The 24,870-nt window shown below is 31.0% G+C and overlaps 2 protein-coding genes across 7 annotated transcripts in view; one reads left to right on the top strand and one right to left on the bottom strand.

Annotated features, from left to right (window-relative positions):
* LOC127732979 (leucine-rich repeat-containing protein 28-like) overlaps positions 1 to 24,870 on the bottom strand; it is a 252,942-nt gene that overhangs the window by 46,681 nt on the left and 181,391 nt on the right. The gene's annotated exons all lie outside the window — the stretch shown is intronic.
* LOC127732947 (coiled-coil domain-containing protein 171-like) overlaps positions 1 to 24,870 on the top strand; it is a 179,481-nt gene that overhangs the window by 22,167 nt on the left and 132,444 nt on the right. Inside the window, exons 18-32 of one of the 6 annotated variants that reach the window (XR_007996522.1) lie at positions 170 to 358; positions 1,803 to 2,325; positions 2,621 to 2,764; positions 4,099 to 4,313; positions 4,706 to 4,885; positions 5,905 to 6,096; positions 7,689 to 7,834; positions 8,094 to 8,148; positions 8,665 to 8,793; positions 9,223 to 9,243; positions 11,403 to 11,549; positions 13,418 to 13,503; positions 13,833 to 13,904; positions 19,082 to 19,853; positions 20,294 to 22,645. Coding sequence is in view for 1 of the 6 variants with exons in the window: in XM_052242155.1 (XP_052098115.1) it covers positions 170 to 358; positions 1,803 to 2,325; positions 2,621 to 2,764; positions 4,099 to 4,313; positions 4,706 to 4,885; positions 5,905 to 6,096; positions 7,689 to 7,834; positions 8,094 to 8,148; positions 8,665 to 8,793; positions 9,223 to 9,243; positions 11,403 to 11,549; positions 13,418 to 13,503; positions 13,833 to 13,904; positions 19,082 to 19,160 (2,178 nt within the window). In the remaining 5 variants the exon portion in view is untranslated. Of the gene's footprint in view, positions 1 to 169; positions 359 to 1,802; positions 2,326 to 2,620; positions 2,765 to 4,098; positions 4,314 to 4,705; positions 4,886 to 5,904; positions 6,097 to 7,688; positions 7,835 to 8,093; positions 8,149 to 8,664; positions 8,794 to 9,222; positions 9,244 to 11,402; positions 11,550 to 13,417; positions 13,504 to 13,832; positions 13,905 to 19,081; positions 22,646 to 24,870 lie in introns of those variants that run through there. The other 5 variants (XR_007996521.1, XR_007996520.1, XR_007996519.1 and 2 more) reach the window with 5 other exon arrangements.

Genomic DNA, 24,870 nt, shown 5'->3' with positions numbered 1-24,870 from the left:
TTATATGTAGAATTGTAAGAAATATATCCTCCCAAAAAGAGTTTTTATATTCCATAGTATCTGTCATAAATTTATTGCCATGGTCATATTATCGTCAACCAATAATCAACATTACAAAGAAAGTAACATTCCAGCTAGTATTTAATGTTGGTGTGTTTATATTATACAGGTACATCATTTAGAGGAAGCTTTAAGAGCCAAGGAAGGAGCTGTAGAGGAGATACAGAAATCATATGAAGATCAACTAAACAAACTGACATCACTCACTAAAGAAAGAGAACTGTCATGGCAGAAACAGAAAGAAGAAATAGAGGGACATTATCAACAGTTATTAAATGAGTTACAGAATCGATCTAAGGTTGGTTGGAAGTCCTTGAAAACTCTACAGTTTACTTATATTTGAACTGGTTGTTTAAACTTTAAACATACATTGATATCTTTTATATCCTAGATGATGAATTAGTTGCTTTAGCTATCAAAATTGATAAGGAGGATGTGTAGTATTATAAAGACTGGCTATTAACAAATGGTTTCAGTAAAATTACATATTTACTATTGTCAAAATCAATAAGATATGAAATAATATTGGTAAAGTAGTTGCTTTATCTTCATGGTAATGATGACTGGATTTGAAAGCTGTAATTTGTTTGTTTCAAGGTATAAATTTTAAGGTTCTTGATATTTTAGGGCCAGACAAAGATAAATGGAAGCCCTGCAGTAAGCATTTTGTCCATCCATCCTTTTCTATAATACATTGACTTACATCCTTGAAAATTAAATCTGCATTTTTGTAACTTTATACTGACTATAAAAAAATCCATCCTGTTGTTTACCAATGAATATCTGTTAGTGGACAATCATATTGTAATGGATGTGCAAGCTTTTTTATACCCCACCCCAAAACTTATGTTTGGGAATCAACCTGTCTGTTTGTCAGAACTAACATTTAAGTCTTTTGTACAATTACATATTATGATCCAACAACTTTTCAGCACAAATAATATTTTTTATCATGAATATTTAGGGAATTATTGCCCCCTAAATTGAGAATATTTTATACTAATTAGTTTGCATTTTTTGTATGCAAGTCCTACGCGATACATCATATATTCATGAGACTGTTCATTGTTATATCCTAACATGAATATATGCATTGTTAAATTTGTAAGACAGTCTTGTTGGTTGATAGATCCCAGAATTATCTGCTTTAAACATAGAAATTTATTTTTATTCCGTATGCACTTTGTGACCACAGGTCCTCCTACTTGCTTTATTAGATGTTCATGAATCTTTTATAAGATGCTATCATGAAAATGTATATAGTAGAAATGCATTCTGGTATGTCTAAAAATCCCAGATTTATGCCCTTTGCACTTAGAAATTTTAATACAATTCAGTATGTACTTTGTGGATGCAACTCCTCCTACTTGTTTCATCAGATATTCATGAAATTTTATATATTGAGAGATATGAATATACATCGGCTTCTTAGTACTGACAAATCACAGAGTTATGCTCTTTGGCACATAGAATTTTTTAATTTTATTCTGTATATACTTTGTGGACACAAACCTTCTACATGCTTTATCAGATGTTCATAAAAATTTGTTTAGATATTAAATATTAAGAAGTGATTGTTAAATGATTCTAATTGATGTATAGATAAGAAAAGAAATGTATATTAACATGTCTATCAAAAGCTGTAGCATAGAGTTTTATTTACATATTGAATATTTCAGTTAGTATGTTTCAATAACTAGTATAACATTCCTAGCATTGAATAAAAAATTTTCTCGTTGCAGAAAAGTCAGGCCATGGCAGATCAAGCTTGGGAGAAGATCAGAATGACAGGAAGTGTAAAACAGGGTCTAGAGGGAGAAGTTGTAGACCTCCGTCAACAGTTGACAGAGTCACGGAAACATAACACAGCATTGTTAGCAGCTATTAGTTTGTTGTCAGGGGCTTTCTTTCCATTGTGCTCTAGGAACAGTCAGTTGTCATTACAGAGAAAGATTTTAGAAGATCAGTTAACTAACTGGGAGTTCTGTAGAGACAGGATAGAACTGTTAGTGGCTACGTTAGGAGAGGAAATGAAAGTAGTGAAGGAAGGGTCCATAACAGAGAAATCCAAACCAGTTAACTCTCGTAGACAACCATTATTATTGTTCAGGGTGGGTGTTGTAACAGTGATAGCAGCCAATAGACTCAGATGTTTAAGACATAGCTGTTCACGAATGTTTGTAACATATGATACTGGTGTTTCACCACAGAACGGTTTAGTTGTTTGTACTGGAGGTGTTAAACCACCAACAATTTCAATCTCAGGTTAGTTGTATTTGTACTTGTATTTATCAATGAGATTATACATACAGATAAATAAATACGTATTAATCAATGAGATTATACATACAGATAAATAAATACATCTTTTTAAACAGTTGCAAATCATTCTATCGTAAATTAACATAGTAACTAAAGAGACAAATCATCAAAACTTATGTTATAGTTGTTTTGATATGATGGATGAATACTTTTTGCTTAGTTTTTCATGATCTTAAAAGCTGTCAAAACATGACTTGTTATTTCGATGGTACATTTGTAGTTCTTTTGGTGATTTTAGGTGCTAAAGAAGACTTTGATCATGAACAGCAGTCACCAGAAGTCATGCTTCAATGGTTTTCTAATCCAGAATTACTGAACACAATTCTTACATCAACCTCTGACTTCCTAGAGGTCATAGACCATGTCAAGGACAAAGATAAAGGTATGTTATGCTCAAATGGTTTTCTAAACCATAAACACACATTAATGGAAGTCTTGAATAACTCAAAAAGAACTTTTTTTTACTTATCACAGAGGTAAGCTTTGCCTCTAAAATTCATCTCTCAAGTTAGCATGCATTTACCAGAGACATTAATAAAAAAATCTTATATTTTGGACACACACAGTCAATTCTTAAGCATAGCTTAAATATTTATGGAATATGTTGTGAAAACATGGGAATTTTCTTTAATTTTTCCTTTTGTGTGTTCCAGTGCCACAGTCTTATTCTTTAAAATTGATGTTTTTGCTATGTCTATAATGAGATGAATATCAAGAGTTGCCTCCTCTATGCTTTTTTTTAATAAGCTATATTTTCATAAGATAACAGTAAAACAACTGAAAATCAAGTAAATTTCACCCAAATACAGAATTACAAAACTATTTATGCCAATACAATGACCGAAATAAAATAAAAGTATAAATAGGTAATGGGCTACTTGACTGTGAACTGCTTTTAGCAGTGTGCTAAGATGATGATACTGACATGTCCAGCTTTCTTTTCTTTATAATGATCTTAACAAATCCATAGGAATTAAATACAAATATAAGGTGGAATGGGGTGTGAGTTATTTAGACAAACACCCAACTACACCAAGAAATAACCTGAAAACTGAAGAAAAACACAATCGTGTAATAATGAATGTACACTGATTTTTGTACCTGACATGATGGTTTGGTTCAGAAAAACTTCCTAGGTTATTGCTTTGGCATATATTTCGATTTCATCATTGTCATTTACCATGCAAGTTAATTCATGTGGTATATTTTTGTGCAGAATTTCAATACAAGAACGAAAATAGTTCAACCTTTGAATGTGTTGCAAACTAAATAAGTGAATCAAAGTTATTTAGAAATGATTAAGACACAAGAATTTCACACAAAAAATAAAATTGATAACCATTATCAATAAGTATATTTAGCAAAAAATTAATTGAAGCTAAATTTTTATTCTTGCTGGCTTTATAGATAAGTTGAAGGCTACAAAGGAAAGTTTACTAAAAAAGAAGTACTTTTAAATAATGAAGATAAGTTATACATTGGGTGGTTAGGGCACAAGCAGGTTTTTATAGTTCTTTGAACAATTAGGGAATCATTTTGCTATTCTTAAGAAAAGAAGAGATTTTGGACTAATAAAACATTTTACATACTTAAAAATATGTAAGTTAAAATATTAGAATATGTAATATGTTTTTCAACTGAAATGAAAATCAATTAACAATCTTGTATTACAAATTATATTTTAAAAATCTCAAACTTCCATCTTTTTTTTTTCAGCTTCTCAAACAGAATCTCGAGCAGTTGTAAATGCAGCTAAAAATTGTTTCACCAAATTAGTAGATAAAATTTCCAAATACTTTGAGGGTGTACCTGGTCAGCCACAAATGGCATTCAGAGAAAGGAACTCTCTGGTCAGACAGATGGGTCGAGCATTAACTAGCACATGTAATAGGCAGACTCTAGAACAGAAGCAACATTTAGTATCATTACAAGTAAGTTTTGTTTACTATTTGTACTAACTTTATTTACAGTCTTTTCAATTACTCTTGGTAGAGAACTGTAAATTCAAAACTTAGATGATTCTTTTATAATTGTAAATCTTCAAAAGCAGACAATTTTAATGAGTGCAATTCCTGTACATGATACAGAGAGATAATACTATCAACGTATAGCCACATGATTTATTATGGTGATGTTCATCCTTTCAAATTTGGATGAAGGTTTCTACTCATTAAACCTCAAATGAGTTGAAAATCAGAATATCTTAAATAGAGGACTATTTTTTGGGAGGAAGGCTTGTAAATATCCCATAATATGTGAGGTTAAGGAGTAATCGAGCTTGCTCGCTAATGGTTTTTTATATAATCATATGTTGTACTTTCAGGAATTACTAGGTGCTTTACAGAATCACATTTTAGATTTTACACAGAGGCTTCACACTGTAGAGGTTGAGAGAAGGAATTTAATGTGTGAAATAGACAAACTAAAAGAAGAAAATGAGATGGGTCCTCATAGAGGGGAAGTAGAACAACTACAAGATGAACTTAATACTCTAAAAGATAAGGTATTTACATTTCTGTAAAGGTTTATTTAAGTTTACTTAAGTATCAAGAAATTTGTTTGGCAGTATTTTTTTCAGGTTTTGCTCTATATTTGCTATTTACAATATCACATGGGTTTTTCATCTGTAAAGAAACAACTCATATTGTCTGTTGACACTTGTTTCAATGTATGAACTTTATCCAAGTACGTGAATGCAAAATGTTTACTTTGTACAGTCTTTCTTCTTAGAAGATGGCAAAGATATTTCTTGTCTTGTTGGAATTGATATTTTGAAATTGACTGAAAAAAAATATCATTAGCTGCAAAAGAAGCTTATTAAAGCCTGCTGTAATAACATGTATTTTAATGAATTTCTCTGTAGGGATAATTTTTGAAAATAAAAGCACAGGGATACAATGCAGTTTACAAACCCTTATATTAACATCACCAATATTTATAACTGTACATGTATGTTTACCTGACATAACTTCATATACACTTTATTAAAAACAACACTAGTCATCAGTACTAAAAATTAATTAAAGATAAAAGGTATAACTTAGCAAATAATGACCCAAGCCAAGTAAATTTGACACCTTTATTATGTAATCATATACACTCCATAAAAAAAAACTGAAAAGTCTATTATTCAAATGTTGATATATTTTTTGAAATACCACAAAATTAAATACGCAAGAAAAAATCATCAATATCTTGAAAATAAGTACAAGCGATAAAAAAGTGCAATCACAATACTGTGGATTCATTTATTTTGATGGGTACCAATTTGCATGGATTTAATAGAAAGGGTATTTTTGTTGAAATTTGATTTTGCTTTTGTGCCAAAGTCTGCATACAAGCCTATAGAAAATGTGTTTTTCGTTGAACATTTAATTTCATGGTTCACCATTACCCACAAAATCATCGAAAATTGGTTTCCCATGAATAATATACACAGTATTGAGAAAGATTTTATAGCAGTGAGATGATTATGTAATTTTTTTCTTGTTAACAGCAGTTGAAATTTCTTTATTAAAACAGGAATTACATAATGTTAGTATGGACAAATTTGAATCAGTATGTCACGAACTGAACAATGCTCTACGCAGAGAACAACAGGCTCAACAGTTATTAATAGAACAAGGGAGACAATTAGAAGAAGTAACAATGAGATTAGATCTGTACACAACAGAGGGGATGGAGAAAGAACAGACCCTTACTGAAGCAGTTCATGTAAGTCAAAATAGGGCAAAACTAGATGATTACTGAATTTGTTCTTATAATTTAAATTAACTTGTTTTTTGTTGCTTTTAAAATTTATTATTGAATAAACCTTTTAAGGAACACTTTTAAATCAAAATTTTAAATGCTAAATAAAAGTAAATATAATGCAAGCAACTAATTGACAAGGGCTTAAATAGAACAATATAAAACTAGCAAAGGATAACTATGCTTGGGATGTTAGTGTAAGGAGAAGAGAATAAGCTCTTTATCAATTTATTTCACCTTATAGGGTAATTCAATACTTTCTGGCAGGACATAACTGAAATTTTAATCACTACTTCTTTAAGGGGTTGTAGAATAGCTTCAGTTTCCTTCACTGTATCGCAAATACAGTATTAAAGTGAATCACCTGTACAGTAAGAAGTTAGAGGCTAGCTTCAGGTCTCTCCAGTTTATCATCAATACAGTGAGGGGTAGGGGATAGATTAAGATATCTATTGTATTATAACTAGGGATGTCAACTCGGTGAACAATTACTTATCGAGTTCTCAATGGTTTTATCGAGCGATACTCAAGTACTCACTCTGGAATATATCTACAACACGGAAACACAAAAATACGCATTTTACATTCTGTGGTTTGTTGTTCAATGGACGAAAAAACATCTACATAAGAATCTGGGACAAGGAATTACACACCATAATTAATAGCTCATTCATGTACCTACAAGTACTAATTAGGTAAAAAAACAAGAATCTTATCAATATAATTTAATGAACACCTATTTTAAAATTATAACAAGGAAAAACCATATCAAAAAATAGTATTTGGTAATCGTTAAGAAAACACATTTAATGTTTACAAAGGTGTACGGATTAGAAGTTTAACTTTTCACTGAGGGTCACCAGAGGATGCAACGAATTTATTTTATTTAGAAATATTTTCATGTCAACTTTTGTTGGAGACAGTCGGTTTTGCAACTTTGTAAATTACAGTCTTGCAGACGAAAATATTCCAATGTGACGGAATAGCTAAGACATGTTTAGTTTAAAGTGTTAGCCTAGGTATAACCCACATATTTTCGAAGGAATTTTAAATGACAATTTAGCACAAGCATTCGAAAACAAAATGTATTTTATTTACTAGTATGATTAATCAGTGATACCTATTTAATTTTCTGAAAGAAGTTCTAAAGAAGATCAATTTTAAATAAAGAAGACAGCAATATTCTAACAGGTAACCAATTAGTTGAGTATCATTTTGATATTCGATACTCGGTACTACCGAGCAATACTCGAATACTTGAGTACTCGTTGACATCCCTAATAATAACCAATACAGTAAGGGATAAGGGGTTAGCGTGAGATCTCTTCAGTGTATCACTACTACAGAAAGGGATAAGGGGTTAGTGTGAGATCTCTTCAGTGTATCACTACTACAGAAAGGGGTTTAAGATAAAGCCTTCACATTAATATAGGTGAATCTGCCCGGAGAGAGATTCTGAATATAGAAGAAATATTAAATGAAGTAGGAAAATCAATTGTATATTTACACATAATATAGTAGGAATATAAATTGTATACATTTACAAATAATTTTAGGGTTTAGCAGAAACAAAGATGGAAGTGAAACGTAAAGAGCAGACATTACGTCAGTTAAACAGACAAGTTATTACATATGAAGGGGACAAAAAGACATTAACGCAGAATATTCATGATGCTGAGAAAGCTCTAAGGACTGTTGCAAAGTAAGATTTGCTGTAGAAACCTTCACAAAATATACTTATTTTCTGTAAATAAGATTTTTGGATTTCTTTAAAAGAGTTTTGAAAAAAGGAAATATGTTAGGTTAGTTTCACACTGGTTACATAAGTAAATGTATATGTAGTTAAAATAATGACAGCAATAATTAAAAATTTTCATTTAACACAATTTCAATAAATATATGATTATAACATATGTATTTTGTTTATCTTTACACAGTTTTATATGAATATATATTCACAGAGACAAAGAAATATTGATTGTTTATGTGAAGAATGTGGAAAATGCTTTAGAACAGGTAATACAATGAAAATAGATAAATACCTGTCACCTCAATCACTGTAAATTAGTCGGTCAACTTATCATTCCTTATATTTTCTCCCAATAGATTGTGAAAGAGCAAAATATTGCAATGAACTTTATTAAGAGTCCCGATTTTTGAGCCACATAATTTCTTCTTTTTGATAGTGTTTTATGTATTTGTAGAGAAGTCGTGAGTTAGATTGTTGAATTAGGATAAATAGAATAAAAAAGAGCCAAATTTTGTTAGAAAGTATCATACTGTTTCATACAATAACCATTAATTTGACTCAGTAGAAATTATTTACCAAGTTTTTCAATGATAGATTTATATTCCATTAGATAGACTGACTGTAGTAAAAGGTTGACAAAACACAAACAATTAATGTAAACTGATGAAGTTTTAGGCAATAGCTGAAAAAAAATATCATTGTATAAGGATTTATTTTTTAAGTGAAAAATAATATGAATTGGCAATATGGCATCGTCAGATCTATTTATGTTATGTTTAAAGGCAAGGAAAGAATTATTGTTAGCCAAACCTGTGACTGGACGAGAGATGTCGTTGTCTAAGCTTTTACTGAATGCTGACTTTATACCAGGTGATGTTGGGAAAGCAGGACAAGAGCTAATAGCTTGCCAGGTAAAATACAGAAACTATTTTTTATTTTTTTTTTTTTTTGTAAAATATGGAAATATTCTTAATTTTTATACTTTTGACGTTATTCTTATCTATATCAAATTATTTGAATTAAATTGTAAACATGGTAATGACTTAATAAGAAACTATAAAATTTACATAAGGTGTTTCATGGGTTAAGATAAAAACTGAAAGTACCTTACTTGGTTATTCTTGTAACTGGTCAGTTCAATGTAAATCAATACTGTAGGTATTTAAAAAAAGATTGTTGTTGGAAACAAATTTACTCAGTAACTTTAAATTTAAGTTATCTGAATAGAAATGAACTGACCACTTGCAAGAAATTATGGATTAGATACAGGCATTTCCATAAAAAAATTTCTTTTATTCTCTTATGTAATATTGAATAATTATCATGTACACAATTTTCAGGGCCTGTATTTCACTGTTTGTGTAAGTTGTGTGTGATAAGATAAATGTGCACTAATTCTGCAACATTAAGCTCAACTACTATCTTTAAGCATTGTTACATGTGAAGCTATCAGATTGGAATGATATTATGTAATGTCCAGATTGTCTGCTACAGAGAAAATGTATTAGCTATCCTCCTGTACTGATATGAAGAAACCTTTAATCATTTCTGTCTTTTGTTTATCTTTGTTTAAGCTTTACTCTTTAAAAAAAAAAGACATCATGTTCATGTATTTTTTGCTTCATTTCTGGAAAATGTCTGCTATTTTTTTTCAAGTTTTAAAACAGAGATATAAAGTTAAGTTTATACAATGAGAAATTTGTATTTTAAAAGCATTGCTTGCTGAGCACACCAGTGTCCACAACACAGGTTAAAGGTTGCACAAGGAATATAGGGAGAGGTTGTCAAGACTTTCAGGAGTCGTAAGAAAGATTTGACAAAAGGCAAAAGTTATTTTATATATAAATTATCTATCTTGAACAAAATTTTTATTTTCCATTATTTCTTATTATGAGTGGTTTATGGTCTAAATGAATATGCTGAGATATATCATAGTTTTGATATTCAATGTCATATTACCAATTTTTGCATAGCTCAGTGGATAATCAGGTATTGTAACAAAATCTGATCAGAGAAACACATCACTGTTACTATAGCCAACATTCATCACGTTTCACTCAGGAATCTGATTTCAGACTGAAGTTTTATGTTGATGAATTCATTTTATTTGACTTGGTTAATTTATAAGTGCATGTACTTCCAAGAGTTAATCTGTTTTAGCTGAGAAACTAATTTAGTTAAAAAGTAACATAAGAATTGATAAGACAGAATAATCACTGCATGCTGTTTTTCCATTTTGTTTTATTATACTTTATGCATTGTGCTCTAAAAAGTTTAATTATGTGTGAATTTGATTTTTATACCCCCGCTTTTAAAAAAGTGGGGGTATATTGTTTTACCTCTGTCTGTCTGTCCATTAGTCAGTCTGTCCATCTGTCAGTCCATCCATCCGTCAGTCCGTCTCATGAATATTTTTTCTCAGGAACTACATTACAAAGATTTCTGAAATTTGGTTTCAGGGTTTATATAAGTCAGCTATACTGTGTGATGCGTTTTCAGATTCATCACTCAACAACTTCCTGTTTACCGAACACTTTTATCATTTTAACATGATAGCCAAGTTGAAAATTTTTGTCACATTTTTCTCAGGAACTACATTACAAGGATTTCTGAAATTTGGTTTCAGGGTTTATATAAGTCAGCTAATCTGTGTGATGAGTTTTCAGATTCATCACTCAACAACTTCCTGTTTAGCAAAATATTTGGGCGGGGGTATCATCAGTGAGCAGTAGCTCGCAGTTTCACTTGTTATTTGTGTTAAGAATTTGCCATTATTGACAAGAACCTTTATTTAAAATTAAATTATTTATGACCATTATATTTTTTATTCTTGCTGTTAAATCCAAGACATAGTATTCTCACTTATTATTGTGGCTCTTAACATTTGTAAGAATTTATTTTTTGTCCTATTGATTTTTTCCAAAAAATTCCTACCATTTTGTACAAATGGATTTGATCTAGTCTTCAATTTGTAAAATGAAGTGGTAAAGGCAGGTAAATAATATTAGTATGCTGTTGTTGTATCATGCTGACCTTTGCATAACTGTTTATTATTCACATCACATTTTCATTGATAATCAACTGTAGAAGAGAACAAAAATAAATGCTACCTGAAACAATTACATGATTTTAATGTCAATAAAACTTATCATCACCCTTCAAAGAAAATATTACCTATATTCATGTTATATCTATATTCACATCATGCAGTGTTCTCCCCAGGGCCTTTAGAATTATCTGAATGGGTTTTCTAATAGATTATTATGGATGTGATTTTATTTGTAGAAACAAGATGGTACTTTAAAATTCTTTGTTTACCAGGATGCTATATGAAATTTGTAGGAGAATACTGCAGTATATCTTTATATTTCTAGAATAAACACACATAAGGATTACTTTTGATACAGATTTTCCTGTCTTCAATATAGAGTTTGACATAGTATAAACAGTAATCATTCCTATGTCTGGGTCTTAAGCAAACAACATTTAGTAAATTAATCTTATGCTTGTATATTTACAGAATTTGGTAGGAGCATTTGTAGATCACCAGAACCAAGCCTATGCTAAAGTGAAAGCTTTAGAGGATGAGATAGAATCACATAGGAGACATATACTGACACTAAAGAGAGAACTCAGTGATGCTGTGAGGAGGGAGTATGAAGAAGAGGTATGTTTCAATAAAGACAGTACACTTTGTATGTATATGGTATGAGTCACATCAATAAAGCATAATTATGGTTAGATCTGATACCCAGTTTCCAAAATCCTTATATTTTTAGATCAGAGTCTCCCAAAGCAATGAAATTTTTCGAAGAGAAGTATGGGTGTTTCAAAATCAGTTCACTCTGCAAAAATATAACTTTTGACTAAGTTATTGAATAATTAAATTTAAAAAAAATCATTTTTGACCTGGTATCATTTTGTCAACCTCTTGTTTTGAAATGGACTGTGAATGAACTTTAATTTATATGGTACCATTTTTTATGGATAATCTAGTTAAAAAAACAGGAATTTTAATACTGAATGAAAGGGCTATTTTCAATGATTTAACAAAACAATGATTTTGATGGCCTACCTTATAATGTTTTTATATGCACAATTATGGGACTTATTATGGTATACCGTTGTCCGTCTGTCCATCTGTCGTCAACATGTCGGACATTAACTCAAAAATGCTTTAAATAATATGCATGAAACTTTGGTGAATTGTTTATATCTTATGACGTGAGCTCCCTTTCGTTTTTTATAAATTTCAGATTAAAGGTTTCTGAGTTTTGGGGTTTTATTCATTAAAAAAGGGGGGATTTTCCAGTTTTCCGACAATAACTCAAGAATGCTTTCACCAACTTGCAAGAAATTTTGGTGAATTGTTTATATCTATTGACATGAGCTCCCTTTCGATTTTTATAAATTTTAGATTTTACGTTTATGAGTTACAGGGTTTTATTAATAAAAAAGGGGGATTTTCCAGTTTTTTGGACAATAACTAAAAAATGCTTTCAGCAGTTCTCATGAAACTTTGGTGAATTGTTTATATCTTTTGATGTAAGCTCCCTTTAGAATTTTATAAATTTTAGATTTTACATTTCTGAGTTATGGGGTTTTATTCATTAAAAAAGGGGGGATTTTCCAGTTTTTGGACAATAACTCAAAAATGCTTTAAGCAGTTCGCATGAAACTTTGGTGAATTATTTATAGCTATTGATGTAATCTCCCTATTGATTTTCATAAATTATAGATATGACATTGAGAAGAAATTGAACTTTATTTGTTTATAGTCTGACAACAGATTAACTAAGGATTTTCTTATCACAAGCATAGATTACCTTAGCTGTATTTGGCACAACTTTTTGGAATTTTGGGTCCTCAATGCTCTTCAACTTTGTACTTGTTTGGCTTTATAACTATTTTGATCTGAGCGTCACTGATGAGTCTTATGTAGATGAAACGCGCGTCTGGCGTATAAAATTATAATCCTGATACCTTTGATAAATATTTACTAAGTATTGCGCAACAGCACAGTGTATTGCACAACAGCACAGTGTATTGCACAACAGCAAGAAATCTTTAATTGAATATAAATTCAATTCATATAACCAATTTCAAGTTCTTTGACTACATTTATTCAGAAACCTATAATATGTCAAATATTTATTTACAATCCAAATTCAGACCTGTATCAAGCTTGAATATTGTGTCCTATTTTGCCCCAACTGTTCAGGGTTGGACCTCTGCGGGCGTATCCAGCTGCGCTCAGCGAAGCAGTTTATTTGGTCTGTGTGTCTAGCCATCCTATACCAGGTTAAAGCTTTTGGTTAAGCTAGTTTACCATGAAGTTATGGTTAGCTTTAAACTTAGTAGTGAACTTTTAAGATAAATGCCAAATTAGGGTTTTACCCAAATTTCTAAGTTCACTGAATATGGATATTTGATGATGAAAGCAGTACTTGGTGTACTATGGACACACATGCTTGTTCTATATTATAATTGATATTATAAAAGTAAGTTGACAATATTTAAAATGAATTATTCCAGCCTCAGATACCTACCAGAGATTGTCATAAAGGTCATAGTGAAGAAGACTTCTTTGACTCCACGAGTGCTGAATTCTTGCCTATAAAGTAAGTCTGCCTACTATTATGTAAACATACTGTCAAAGGAATAGTAATTTTCACTTTAGTACTGTGCTGAGTATTGATGAACATTTGCTCTATTTATAGCAATAACAATCTTACATTATACCAATATGTCTGCCAGTTGTACGCTTTGCTTCTTTTAAAACATTTTTTCCATCTACAGATCAATACAATCTCTCTTTTTTTTTTTAAATTACAAGATTTGCTAGTTTAAACCACTTTGATACAGTTTATGTGGTAATGGATATATATTTTTGCCTTATGACTTTTTGTTCTAAGAATGTCTAAACACATTGATGTTTGTTTGTTTACAGAGAAGATTCAGATATTTCCTTTGTTGCTGCTAAAGCAGCCACTCCCAAAACTAGCAGTAAGAAAACTGATAAGTAAGTATTAACATATACAACTTTCCATGGAAAAGATAACTGCACTTCGGCTTTGTATCCTTGAACAGGGGTGATATTTTTCTGTGGATCTGGGGCTCCCTAAATCTTTGTATGATTTGTTTTAGTGTTTTTAAAAAGGTTCTGGGCAGACCTAACCTAAGTAATTTGACAAAAAAGACCTTTCTGCTAAACATGTTGTGAAATCAAAATTATTATTCTTTGGTCAGTGTAAATATTTAACTAAATTATATGTCTGAAAACACCACACAACATTTGAAGATTTTAACACCTGAATGTTAAAGGTAAAGATAATATTACCTCTTCATTGTGTGGTAGTTGTCTAGTTTATCAGAATGTGAAGGAAAAAAATTTCATATTGACAGTAAAAAGCATTATTACTAACCTAGATCTAGTTGCATCTAAAGCAAACAATTTCGGAAAAGAAACATTAAAAAAATTAAAAATTTCTTAAAGTTTTATGAATTTATAAAACATTTTTGTTTTATTAAAATCGTTGGTATTATTCATAATCGTTGAATTTACTTTTGTTTGTTTTGAGCAATATATCTCTGGTATTAGATTTATCTTTGATGCTTACAATCAGTGTATTAGGCTTCTTGAGTTTACTCATTGGTAAATTAGTTTCTGTAAATGTTTAATAAATCCATGCAGGTTTTATGAGTGTACACTTGGGTAAGTTACAGGTACTTTTGATACTAGGTAAGTATAACATTTTTGTTTTTGTTTTTTTTCTGATTTAATTATGAAATTGTTACTGTTTAAAGGCGATAGATATGTCACTTACCTGTTTAATGCATATTCAGTTCAGAATTGAAGATATATTGGGGTTCTAAACTAAAAACTACAGAACATTATATTTTATTGCCAAAATATAGTTGATTTTGTTTTATTAAAAAAAAAGATAAAATATATATAAACCTTATTTTATGATAAAAGTGTTTTTAAAACTATGCAGGCTGTGCAAAACTTCTTTTATTTTATATGAATTATATAGTGAAAACATGATTATGTTAAAAGAAAGCAAACTAGTTGATTGTAATTTCAGCTATTGTTTTTTATACGACCGCAAAAATAAAAAATTTTTTGGTCGTATATTGGTATGACGTTGGCGGCGTCGTCGTCGTCCGGCGTCGTCCAAAGACACATTGGTTTTCGCACTCTAACTTTAGTTTAAGTGAATGGATCTCCATGAAATTTTACCATAAGGTTCAATACCACGAAAGGAAGGTTGGGATTGATTTTGGGGGTTATGATACCAACAGTTAAGGAATTAGGGGCCAAAAATAAGCATTTTTGTAACTTTCAGACAATAACTTGTGTGTAAGTGTATGGATCTCTCTGACATTGTACCACAAGGTTCCATATCACAAAGGGAAGGCTGTAATTGATTTTGAGGGTAATTGCCTCAAAATTTTAGGAATTAGGGGCCAAAAAAGGGGCAAAAAACAAGCATTTTTCTAGTTTCATGACAATAACTTGTGTGTAAGTGTTTGGATATTTCTGAAATTGTACTACAAGGTTTCATATCACAAAGGGAAAGCTGGAATTGAGTTCGGGGGTAATTGCCTGAAACATTTAGGAATTGGGGGCCAAAAAGGGGCCAAAAATAAGCATTTTTCCAGTTTCAAGACAATAACTTGTGTTCAAGTGTATGGATCTCTCTGAAATTGTACTGCAAGGTACCGTACCACAAAGGGAAGGCTGGGATTGAGTTTGGGGGTGATGAATCATAAGGGGGTTCAAAAAATTTGGGGGGGGATTTTTTTTTTTTCTTTTTTTTTCTTTTTTTCCTTTTTTTTTTCTTTTAAAATTTTCCATTTTAAGTTGGTTATTTCTGATTTATATTTAAAAGCAAATAATAATGATATGGTAGGAGATACACACCAAACAGGATGTGTAAATTTTTATATAATAAGTATTGTGCAATAGCAAGAAATTTTCAATTGCACAGTATTGCACAATAGCAAGAAATCTTCAATTGCACAGTATTGCGCAATAGCAAGAAATCTTCAATTGCACAGTATTGCGCAATAGCAAGAAATATCCAATAGCACAATATTGCGCAATAGCAAGAAATTGTCAATTGTACAGTATTGCGCAATAGCAAGAAATATTCAATTGCACAGTATTGTGCAAAAGAAGATACTTCTTATAAATTGCTTATTTCTCGATCAATTTCAATGGGGTTTTATTCTTGAATTCTTGGGGTTCTTTAATATGCTGAATATAACCGTGTATTAAGTTTTTGGATTTTGGGCCCCGTTTTTAAATTGGTCCACATTGAGGTCCAAAGGGTCCAAAATTTAACTTTGTTTGATTTCATCAAAAATTGAATTATTGGGGTTCTTTGATATGCCGAATCTAACCGTGTATTTAGATTCTTAATTTTTGGTTCCGTTTTCAAATTGGTCTACATTAAGGTCCAAAGGGTCCAAAATTAAACTTAGTTTGATTTTAACAAAAATTGAATTTTTAGTGTTCTTTGATATGCTGAATCTAAACATGTATTTAGATTTTTGATTATGGGCCCAGTTTTCAAGTTGGTCCAAATCGGGGTCCAAAATTAAACTTTGTTTGATTTCAACAAAAATTGAATATATGGGGTTCTTTGATATGCTGAATAGATTTTGGGCCCCGTTATCAACTTTGTCCACATTGAGGTCAAAAGGGTCCAAAATTAAACTTTGTTTGATTTCATCAAAAATTGAATTCTTTGGGTTCTTTGATATGCTGAATCTTACCATGTATTTAGATTTTGGATATTGGACCATAATAGGTGAATGTCCAATTTAAAATTTTTAAGTTCTTAGACCACATTCATTCTGTGTCAGAAACCTATGCTGTGTCAAATATTTAATCACAATCCAAATTCAGAGCTGTATCAAGCTTGAATGTTGTGTCCATACTTGCCCCAACTGTTCAGGGTTCGACCTCTGCGGTCGTATCAAGCTGCGCCCTGCGGAGCATTTTATTTTATAGGAAATAAAAAGGTTAAATGGAGATCACCATCTTTTTCCTTTCCACCCTACCAATGGTTTATTTCAGTTCTCAAGTCATTTTTTTGTATCCAAAGTGCATTAGCACTGGTAAATGAAATATCACATTTAGATAAAAAAAAGTATAATTTTTGTCTCGCTTTGACAGAGTCAAAAAGCGAGACATAGGTATGCTGTTTCCGGCGTGGGCGGCGACGTCAACAATGTATTAGTTTGTGATTATGTCTAGTTCATGGTGAACCGCTAGTGGTAGGTCAATGATATTTGGTATGCAGTTGTATTAGCATTGGCACATCTCATTACCATGGAGATTATTTGGCCCCGCCCCCTCAGTCAAGGTCCATTGACTTTGAAACTTTTCATAGTTTACATGTATTAGTTTGTGATTAGGTCAATTTATGGGGAACCACTAGTGGTAGGTCAATGATATTTGGTATGCAGTTGTATAAGCATTGGCATATCTCATTTCCATGGAGATTATTCGGCTCCGCCCCCTTAGTCATGGTCTATAGACTTAGAAAATTTTGCTAAGTTTACATGTATTAGTTTGTGATTAGGTCAGTTTAAGGGGAACCATTAGTGGTAGGCCAATGTTAATTGAAGTTCAGTTGTATAAGCATTACCACATCTCATTTCCATGGAGAATATTTGGCACCGCCCCCTCAGTCATGGTCTATTTACTTTGAAACTTTTGCTTAGTTTACATGTATTAGTTTGTTGATTAGATCAGTTTAAGATGAACTGCTAATGTTAAGTCAATGATATTTGGTATGCAAATTTATTGGCATTTGTAAGTATCGTTTCCATGGAGATTATATAGCCCCACCCTTGATCATGGTTTATTGACTTTGAAACTTTTACATAGTTTACAAGTTAATGTTTGTGTTTAGGTTTGTTTAAAGGGAATGACTTATAATAAGTCAATGGTATTTGGTATGCAGTTGTATTAGCATTGGCACATCTCATTCCATGGAGATTGTTTAGCCATGTACCTTCAGTCATGGTTCATCGAATTTGAATATTTGCATAACTTATATGTTAAAGTATTGCTATTTTAATTTCAACATTTGCATTATCAAAATTACAAAAAGGCGAGACATATCTCCGTGATAACAGTTTATTATTATATAAAATTGAAAATTCATGCAACAAGAAATTACTTATGTAAGTAAGCTAATTTAAGTAAAACTTTATACAAACCATTTGCAATCCAAAATGGCAGTCATAGTTGTTTACCAGTTATTTGTTGAAAAAGAAATGATCATAATAAATACCTACAATGTTTTGTTGTTTTAATAGTAAGCCTTAATCAAGGTTAACAAAAATAAAAACAGTAGCGTGTAAAATATATTATGATACCATTTTACATAACACAAACCATACAGTCGAACAGTTATTTATTAAATATTTTAGTTCCATTATGCAAGATGACAAACACATATTTCATTCTTTTTTATTAGCAAGTAACAGACTTTGGCAGAATAATATCAACAAACCATTTAATTTCAATGACATTCACATTTTATTCAACTTTCTTATTCAAGTTTACTTACATACATGTATACTTTCACTTTCTATTTATATTCACCATGGTTACATTGTGGCGTTATTTATACCTTCCAGATTTTATACTTCAGCATAATTTCTGTATTGTTTTTATCCTGATGACGGTGCCCTAGGCACCAAAACATGTTGATCTCATTATATTAATGAAGCAATCCTGAATGACCTGAAAGTGTCGTCGTTATAACTGCTTTCACATTTCACATAAATGTATAATGTTCTGATGGATAACAGCATCAAATAAATCTTTAAGTCTGTGAATGAGTTTGGTTATCAGGTAAATGAAAAAAAAAGAAACAGAGATGAGGACATGTTTTTCCCTAGTTGAAAGGGACTGGCAAATATCACATTATTATTCCTTTAGCCTTAATCATTCCTATGGCATGTGTAGCACCTTAATATTATGTTAGATCCACTATAAGTTTAATCAAGGTTTACCTTTATCAAAACCACAGATAAGATTCATTATTAGAAATATAATTAAACTGTAAACTGGAAAGATTATATGGAAGGGCACTTCTGTTTTGAAGGATATTAGAGGGTACTGTATGTGATCATGCTCAATATTATATTATATTATATTTTATTTTATTACAGGTCACCTAAATACATGACACCAACTCGTTCATCCAGATCACATGTCCGTCCTAAAGCTTTTGAACCACATGGACGGTAGTTGTTATTTTGAATGAGCTTACAGTGAAATTCATTGACTGTTACAGGGAAATCTATATTATCTGTGATATTACAAAGAACTATGCCATAGTTATCATTATATTTGCCACCTAAAGATTGTTATTATTTCAATGTGCTTGATTATCTGGCTTCAACATTGGATTAAGGTGGAGCTGTATATATCCATAAGATATTTCTAAATTATGGAAAGAAAGTTAAATTCATTATGTCAGATCGTCCAATTTTTGTCGAGCCTGCGACTTTTGTCGCAGAAAGCTCGACATAGGGATAGTGATCCGGCGGCGGCGTAGTTAGCTAACTTCTTAAAAGCTTTATATTTTAGAAGGTGGAAGGTCTGGATGCTTCATACTTTGTATATGGATGCCTCATGTTACGAAGTTTCTGTCAGTCACATGTCCAATGTCCTTGACCTCATTTTCATGGTTCAGTGACTACTTGAAAAAAAAGTTCAGATTTTTTGTAATGTTAAATTCTCTCTTATTATAAGTAATAGGATAACTATATTTGGTATGTGCGTACCTTGCAAGGTCCTCATGCCCGTCAGACAGTTTTCACTTGACCTCGACCTCATTTCATGGATCAGTGAACAAGGTTAAGTTTTGGTGGTCAAGTCCATATCTCAGATACTATAAGCAATAGGTCTAGTATATTCGGTGTATGGAAGGACTGTAAGGTGTACATGTCCAGCTGGCAGGTGTCATCTGACCTTGACCTCATTTTCATGGTTCAGTGGTTATAGTTAAGTTTTTGTGTTTTGGTCTGTTTTTCTTATACTGTATGCCATAGGTCTACTATATTTGGTGTATGGAATGATTGTAAGGTGTACATGTCTAGCGGGCAAGTGTCATATGACCTTGACCTCATTTTCATGGTTCAGTGGTCAAAGTTAAGTTTTTGAGTTTTGGTCTTTTTTTCTAATACTATATGCAATAGTTCAACTATATTTGGTATGTGCGTACCTTGCAAGGTCCTCATGCCCGTCAGACAGTTTTCACTTGACCTCGACCTCATTTCATGGATCAGTGAACAAGGTTAAGTTTTGGTGGTCAAGTCCATATCTCAGATACTATAAGCAATAGGTCTAGTATATTTGGTATATGGAAGGAATGTAAGGTGTACATGTCCAACTGGCAGGTGTCACCTGACCTTGACCTCATTTTCATGGTTCAGTGGTTATAGTTAAGTTTTTGTGTTTTGGTCTGTTTTTCTTATACTATATGCAATAGTTCAACTATATTTGGTGTATAGAAATATTTTATGATCTATTTGGCAGTCACGCAGGTTTTATTTGACCTTGACCTCATTTTCAAGGTTCATTGCTCAGTGTTAAGTTTTTGTGTTTTGGTCTGTTTTTCTTAAACTATAAGCAATAGGTCAACTATATTTGTTGTATGGAAGAATTGTTAGCTGTACATGCCTGCCTAGCATGGTTCATCTGACCTTGACCTCATTTTCATGGTTCATTGGTCAATGTTTAGTTTACTTGGTTAATGTTAAGTTTATGTGACAGTTGTAATAAAACTTTATATTTAGGACTATCAACATAGTATCAATGATTAGAAAAGAAGGCGAGACATTTCAGCGTGTGCACTCTTGTTGACATTATATAAAATGTGTGAAATGGTTCAAACTTATTTTTGTGTAAACGTTAATTGGCCATGTGTTTTTATATGAATCTGGCAGCAGCTCAATTTAAATCAATTCCTCAAGAAATGTCTGTTTGACTAAGTCAAATCTAAAATGTAGTCGGCTACTATTACAAACTGTATTGCATAAGTTTGGAAAAAATATTATTAATATTGAACTGGATCAAATCACATTTATAATGGGTCAAAGATAATTTACAGGAATATAAAGTATGCTATGTCATTTACAGATACTTGATTCGAAGCATTCATCCAAAAGGCCAGTTTCTCAAAGCTTAGTTCAACATTTCTGTATTATAAAGTACATAAAAAAGTCTCAACATATTACATGTATTTTGCTATAATGTGTGGACAAAATAGTGTTTAAATGGATAGAATAAGAAACGAAGCAGGCTGAAATATTCTACTCGTATTATTAGAAAAATATCAAATATTTTAATCAGGAAGTTAGAAAATAATTATCCATAGTTCAGTGCCAATGTATACAACGATCATGTAGAGAAGTATTAAAGTAGAAGAATGAGAAATGTATAACTTAATTGTCTTTACAAACAAAAGATATTCCAAAATAAATATGTATATATTTAATAGGCTGATTACAAATTGAACAAACAACATTATGTTTAACTACAACAAGTGTTTTATGCAAATTTTATATTCTTTGTAATAAAGATTTGTACAGAAATGCACAAAGTGGATATTACTGAGAATTTCTGTGATATTATTTATATTTTATTTTGTTCATTTATTTATTGTTTTTCAGTACATTCCCTCCAAATCTTGTAGTTAGACTTTGTCCAAAAAAAAAAGGAAATTCTGTCAAAATCATGTGAATGTACTATTAACTCTGAAATAGTTTAGTTGGTTTTTTTTTTACGAAAAAGCTTTCAATTGAGTATTATATCTATTATGTCAAATCTTTTTTCAATAAGCATTAAAAGTAGACCACAGCAAAAAGAAGGAGACATTGTAACTCTGATTTGGCTTTTGGAAAAAAGTATAAAAGAAAACAGAGTAAACCGAAGTTCTTCTTTAAAGTATAGTTGAACCTAAATTATTGTAGCTTATCTTTTCGGGTCACTTTTGTTGTTGTGGCTCCTTTATTACATGATTGTGGCATCATATTAGAAAAAAACAGATCATTAAAGTTAAGCTTTTGATATTTTTTGTTATTTTTCACAGGGTTTTTATTTTCATTTTGCATTTTAATGCATTTAGTTGAATTTCTGCATTTATTTTTATGTGAAGGTTGTTCATATATAAATGTTTCTTTTTGTTTTTATATTATACATCATAATTTTTGTTAGGTGACATACCTATTAGTTTTTAATTATAAATGAATTATTGTAAACTGTGAAGACAATTAAAAATATCAAAATAAAAGTATTGAATCACTATTAAAATTCACAATAAGGCCGCAAATAAACTCTGAACAGTTAATTGTTGAAAAATTTCAAATTAATTTTCAAATTGTTTTTAATAAATAACTGTAAGCAATAAGAATCTGCTGAAATATGGAATTTACAAGTTCATTTGAATTTTGAATAATTTTCATGGAATTGACATGATTTTTTAAAAACTTTTTAGAATTGAATACGAAAATTTTGAAGTTTTTTTAAAACTATTTCCTTGGTTTGTTTTGTGGTACATGTGGTTTTTTTTTAGAATATTTCAGATAAACTACATGTTGATATTATCAAAATGAATTTAGATTAGAACTAAGATTATGTAGGTTACATCTAAGTTACTGATTATTATGTAAACAATCATTATTATGATGTGTAATCAAAATAATAAAAGCATTATATTTCCAGGCAAATCTGTTTCATATTTTATTCCCTTTAATAAGGATATATTTCAATACATGTATTATACAAGAAAAAAATATTTACATAGAAGTTGAAGACTATACACCAATAAGCTAACAACCCAACAAAGGAAAAACATTTTAAGGTCAACATAATGTCTTCAACAATATGCCAATGTGGAATGTAATGTTAGTGAACATTATCCTGAATCCAATAGGAGATATAATAATGCGTTCCTTTCTTTCTTGACTTATTTCCAGGCTTCATATTAGTAAATTTAGTAATTTCTCTCTTGTCATGTTAACTTTTTCTGTTGACAGATATTAAACATCTATCCATCATGTTCTTGTTTAAGAATAAAGATTATTTGGCCCTGTCCCCTCAGTAATGGTCCATGATTTTGAAACTTTTATATAGTTATGAATGAATCATAAAAGTTTTGCCATTTAACTTTCAACATTTGCATTATACTATGGAAAATACACACAGGCTAGACATATGTCTGTGTACACTGTTTATTTAATGAATTGCATAGGGAAAATTCAAGGGTTACAAAAATTAAAGAACAGTTGAGTATGTGAGGAGTGAGCAAACATAAATGGAAAATAAATGAAAGCAGTTAGCACTTTACCAGTTAATTGAAAAGGACAGCAGCATTAAAACCCTATTTTCTTATAGTATAGTGTTGTTACCTCTAATATTTCAAGGCTTCATATCTGTAAATTTAGCAATTTTCTCTCTTGTCATGTTTTATTTTTCTGTTGACAAACAGCAGCTGTGAAAAAATAACATCCTGAACTTTAATATCTTTGCTTACTAACATGAAATAAATGATATATGTCAAAAGCAAGTAAATTTATTGAAATCTTTGTGATTACTTTTTATAAGCAATATTTTTTTCTTCGTAACATGAGCAGACATTGTTAGAAGTTAGAATTGTACTGTTATCACTACAATACCAAATCTGCATGAAAGGACGATGTAAGCAATCTACAAAGCTCACTTCACTTTGACCCATTCATTGTTCATTGATTCCAAGTTAAGTTTATTGACTAAGTCAGCTTATTTGTTCATATCTTTAGCTGATAATGTGGTTGCCCCTTGCATGATTGATGCTTGTAGTAAGACCTCAAAACATAATGAGTTGTATAGGTGATACATTCCAGCTTGACCAATCATGCATATTTTGCAAAAATGTAATTTTCAGCAATGAATAAATAAAAGTTTAATCCACCATTTTATACATAAGGAAATTCCTGTACTAACAGGAATATGACAGTTGTTTTCAATTTGTTTGATGTGTTTGAGCTGTTGATTTTGCCATTTGATAAGGGACTTTCCATTATGAATTTTCCATGGAGTTCAGTATTTTTGTTATTTTACTTTTTGCTTATTACAAAGGTGATTATTGTACTCGAATTGTGGGATGAACAAAGTGCAAAACAGGTGTATATCACATGTATAGTGATATAGGGCAGGAAATAAAAAGCTTGCACACCTGCTATTATGGATTTTTCCCATTTTTAGCTCACCTGACCCGAAGGGTCAAGTGAGCTTTTCTCATCACTTGGCGTCCGTCGTCCGTCGTCGTTAGCTTTTTACAAAAATCTTCTCTGAAACCACTGGGCCAAATTTAACCAAACTTGGCCACAATCATCATTAGGGTATCTAGTTTAAAAAATGTGTCCGATGAAACCTCCAACCAACCAAGATGGCCGCCATGGGTAAAAATAGAACATAGGGGTAAAATGTAGATTTTGGCTTATATCTCTGAAACCAAAGCATTTAGAGTAAATCTGACACAAGGTAAAACTGATTATCAGGTCAAGATCTATCTGCCCTAAAATTTTCAGACAAATCTGACAGTGTTGTTGGGTTGCTGCCCCTGAATTGGTAATTTTAAGGAAATTTTGCCGTTTTTGGTTATTATCTTGAATATTATTATAGATAGAGATAAACTGTAAACAGCAATAATGTTCAGCAAAGTAAGATCTACAAATAAGTTGTCATGACCAAAATTGTCAGTCGACCCCTTTAGGAGTTATTGCCCTTAATAGTCAACTTTTAACAATTTTTTGTAAATTTTTGTAATCTTTTGCAAAAATCTTCCTTCCTGAAACTACTGAGACAAATTTAACCATACTTGGCCATAATCATTATTAGGGTATCTAGTTTAAAAAATTTGTCCGATGACCCCGCCTTCCAACCATCATGGCCGACTTGGTTAAAAATAGAA

This window comes from Mytilus californianus, unplaced genomic scaffold, assembly GCF_021869535.1.
Source record: "Mytilus californianus isolate M0D057914Y unplaced genomic scaffold, xbMytCali1.0.p SCAF_3, whole genome shotgun sequence".
In the NCBI taxonomy this organism is placed as follows: Eukaryota; Metazoa; Mollusca; class Bivalvia; order Mytilida; family Mytilidae; genus Mytilus; species Mytilus californianus.
The sequence above is the reverse complement of the archived record's forward strand: the minus strand, read 5'-3'. Positions and strand labels throughout refer to the sequence as shown.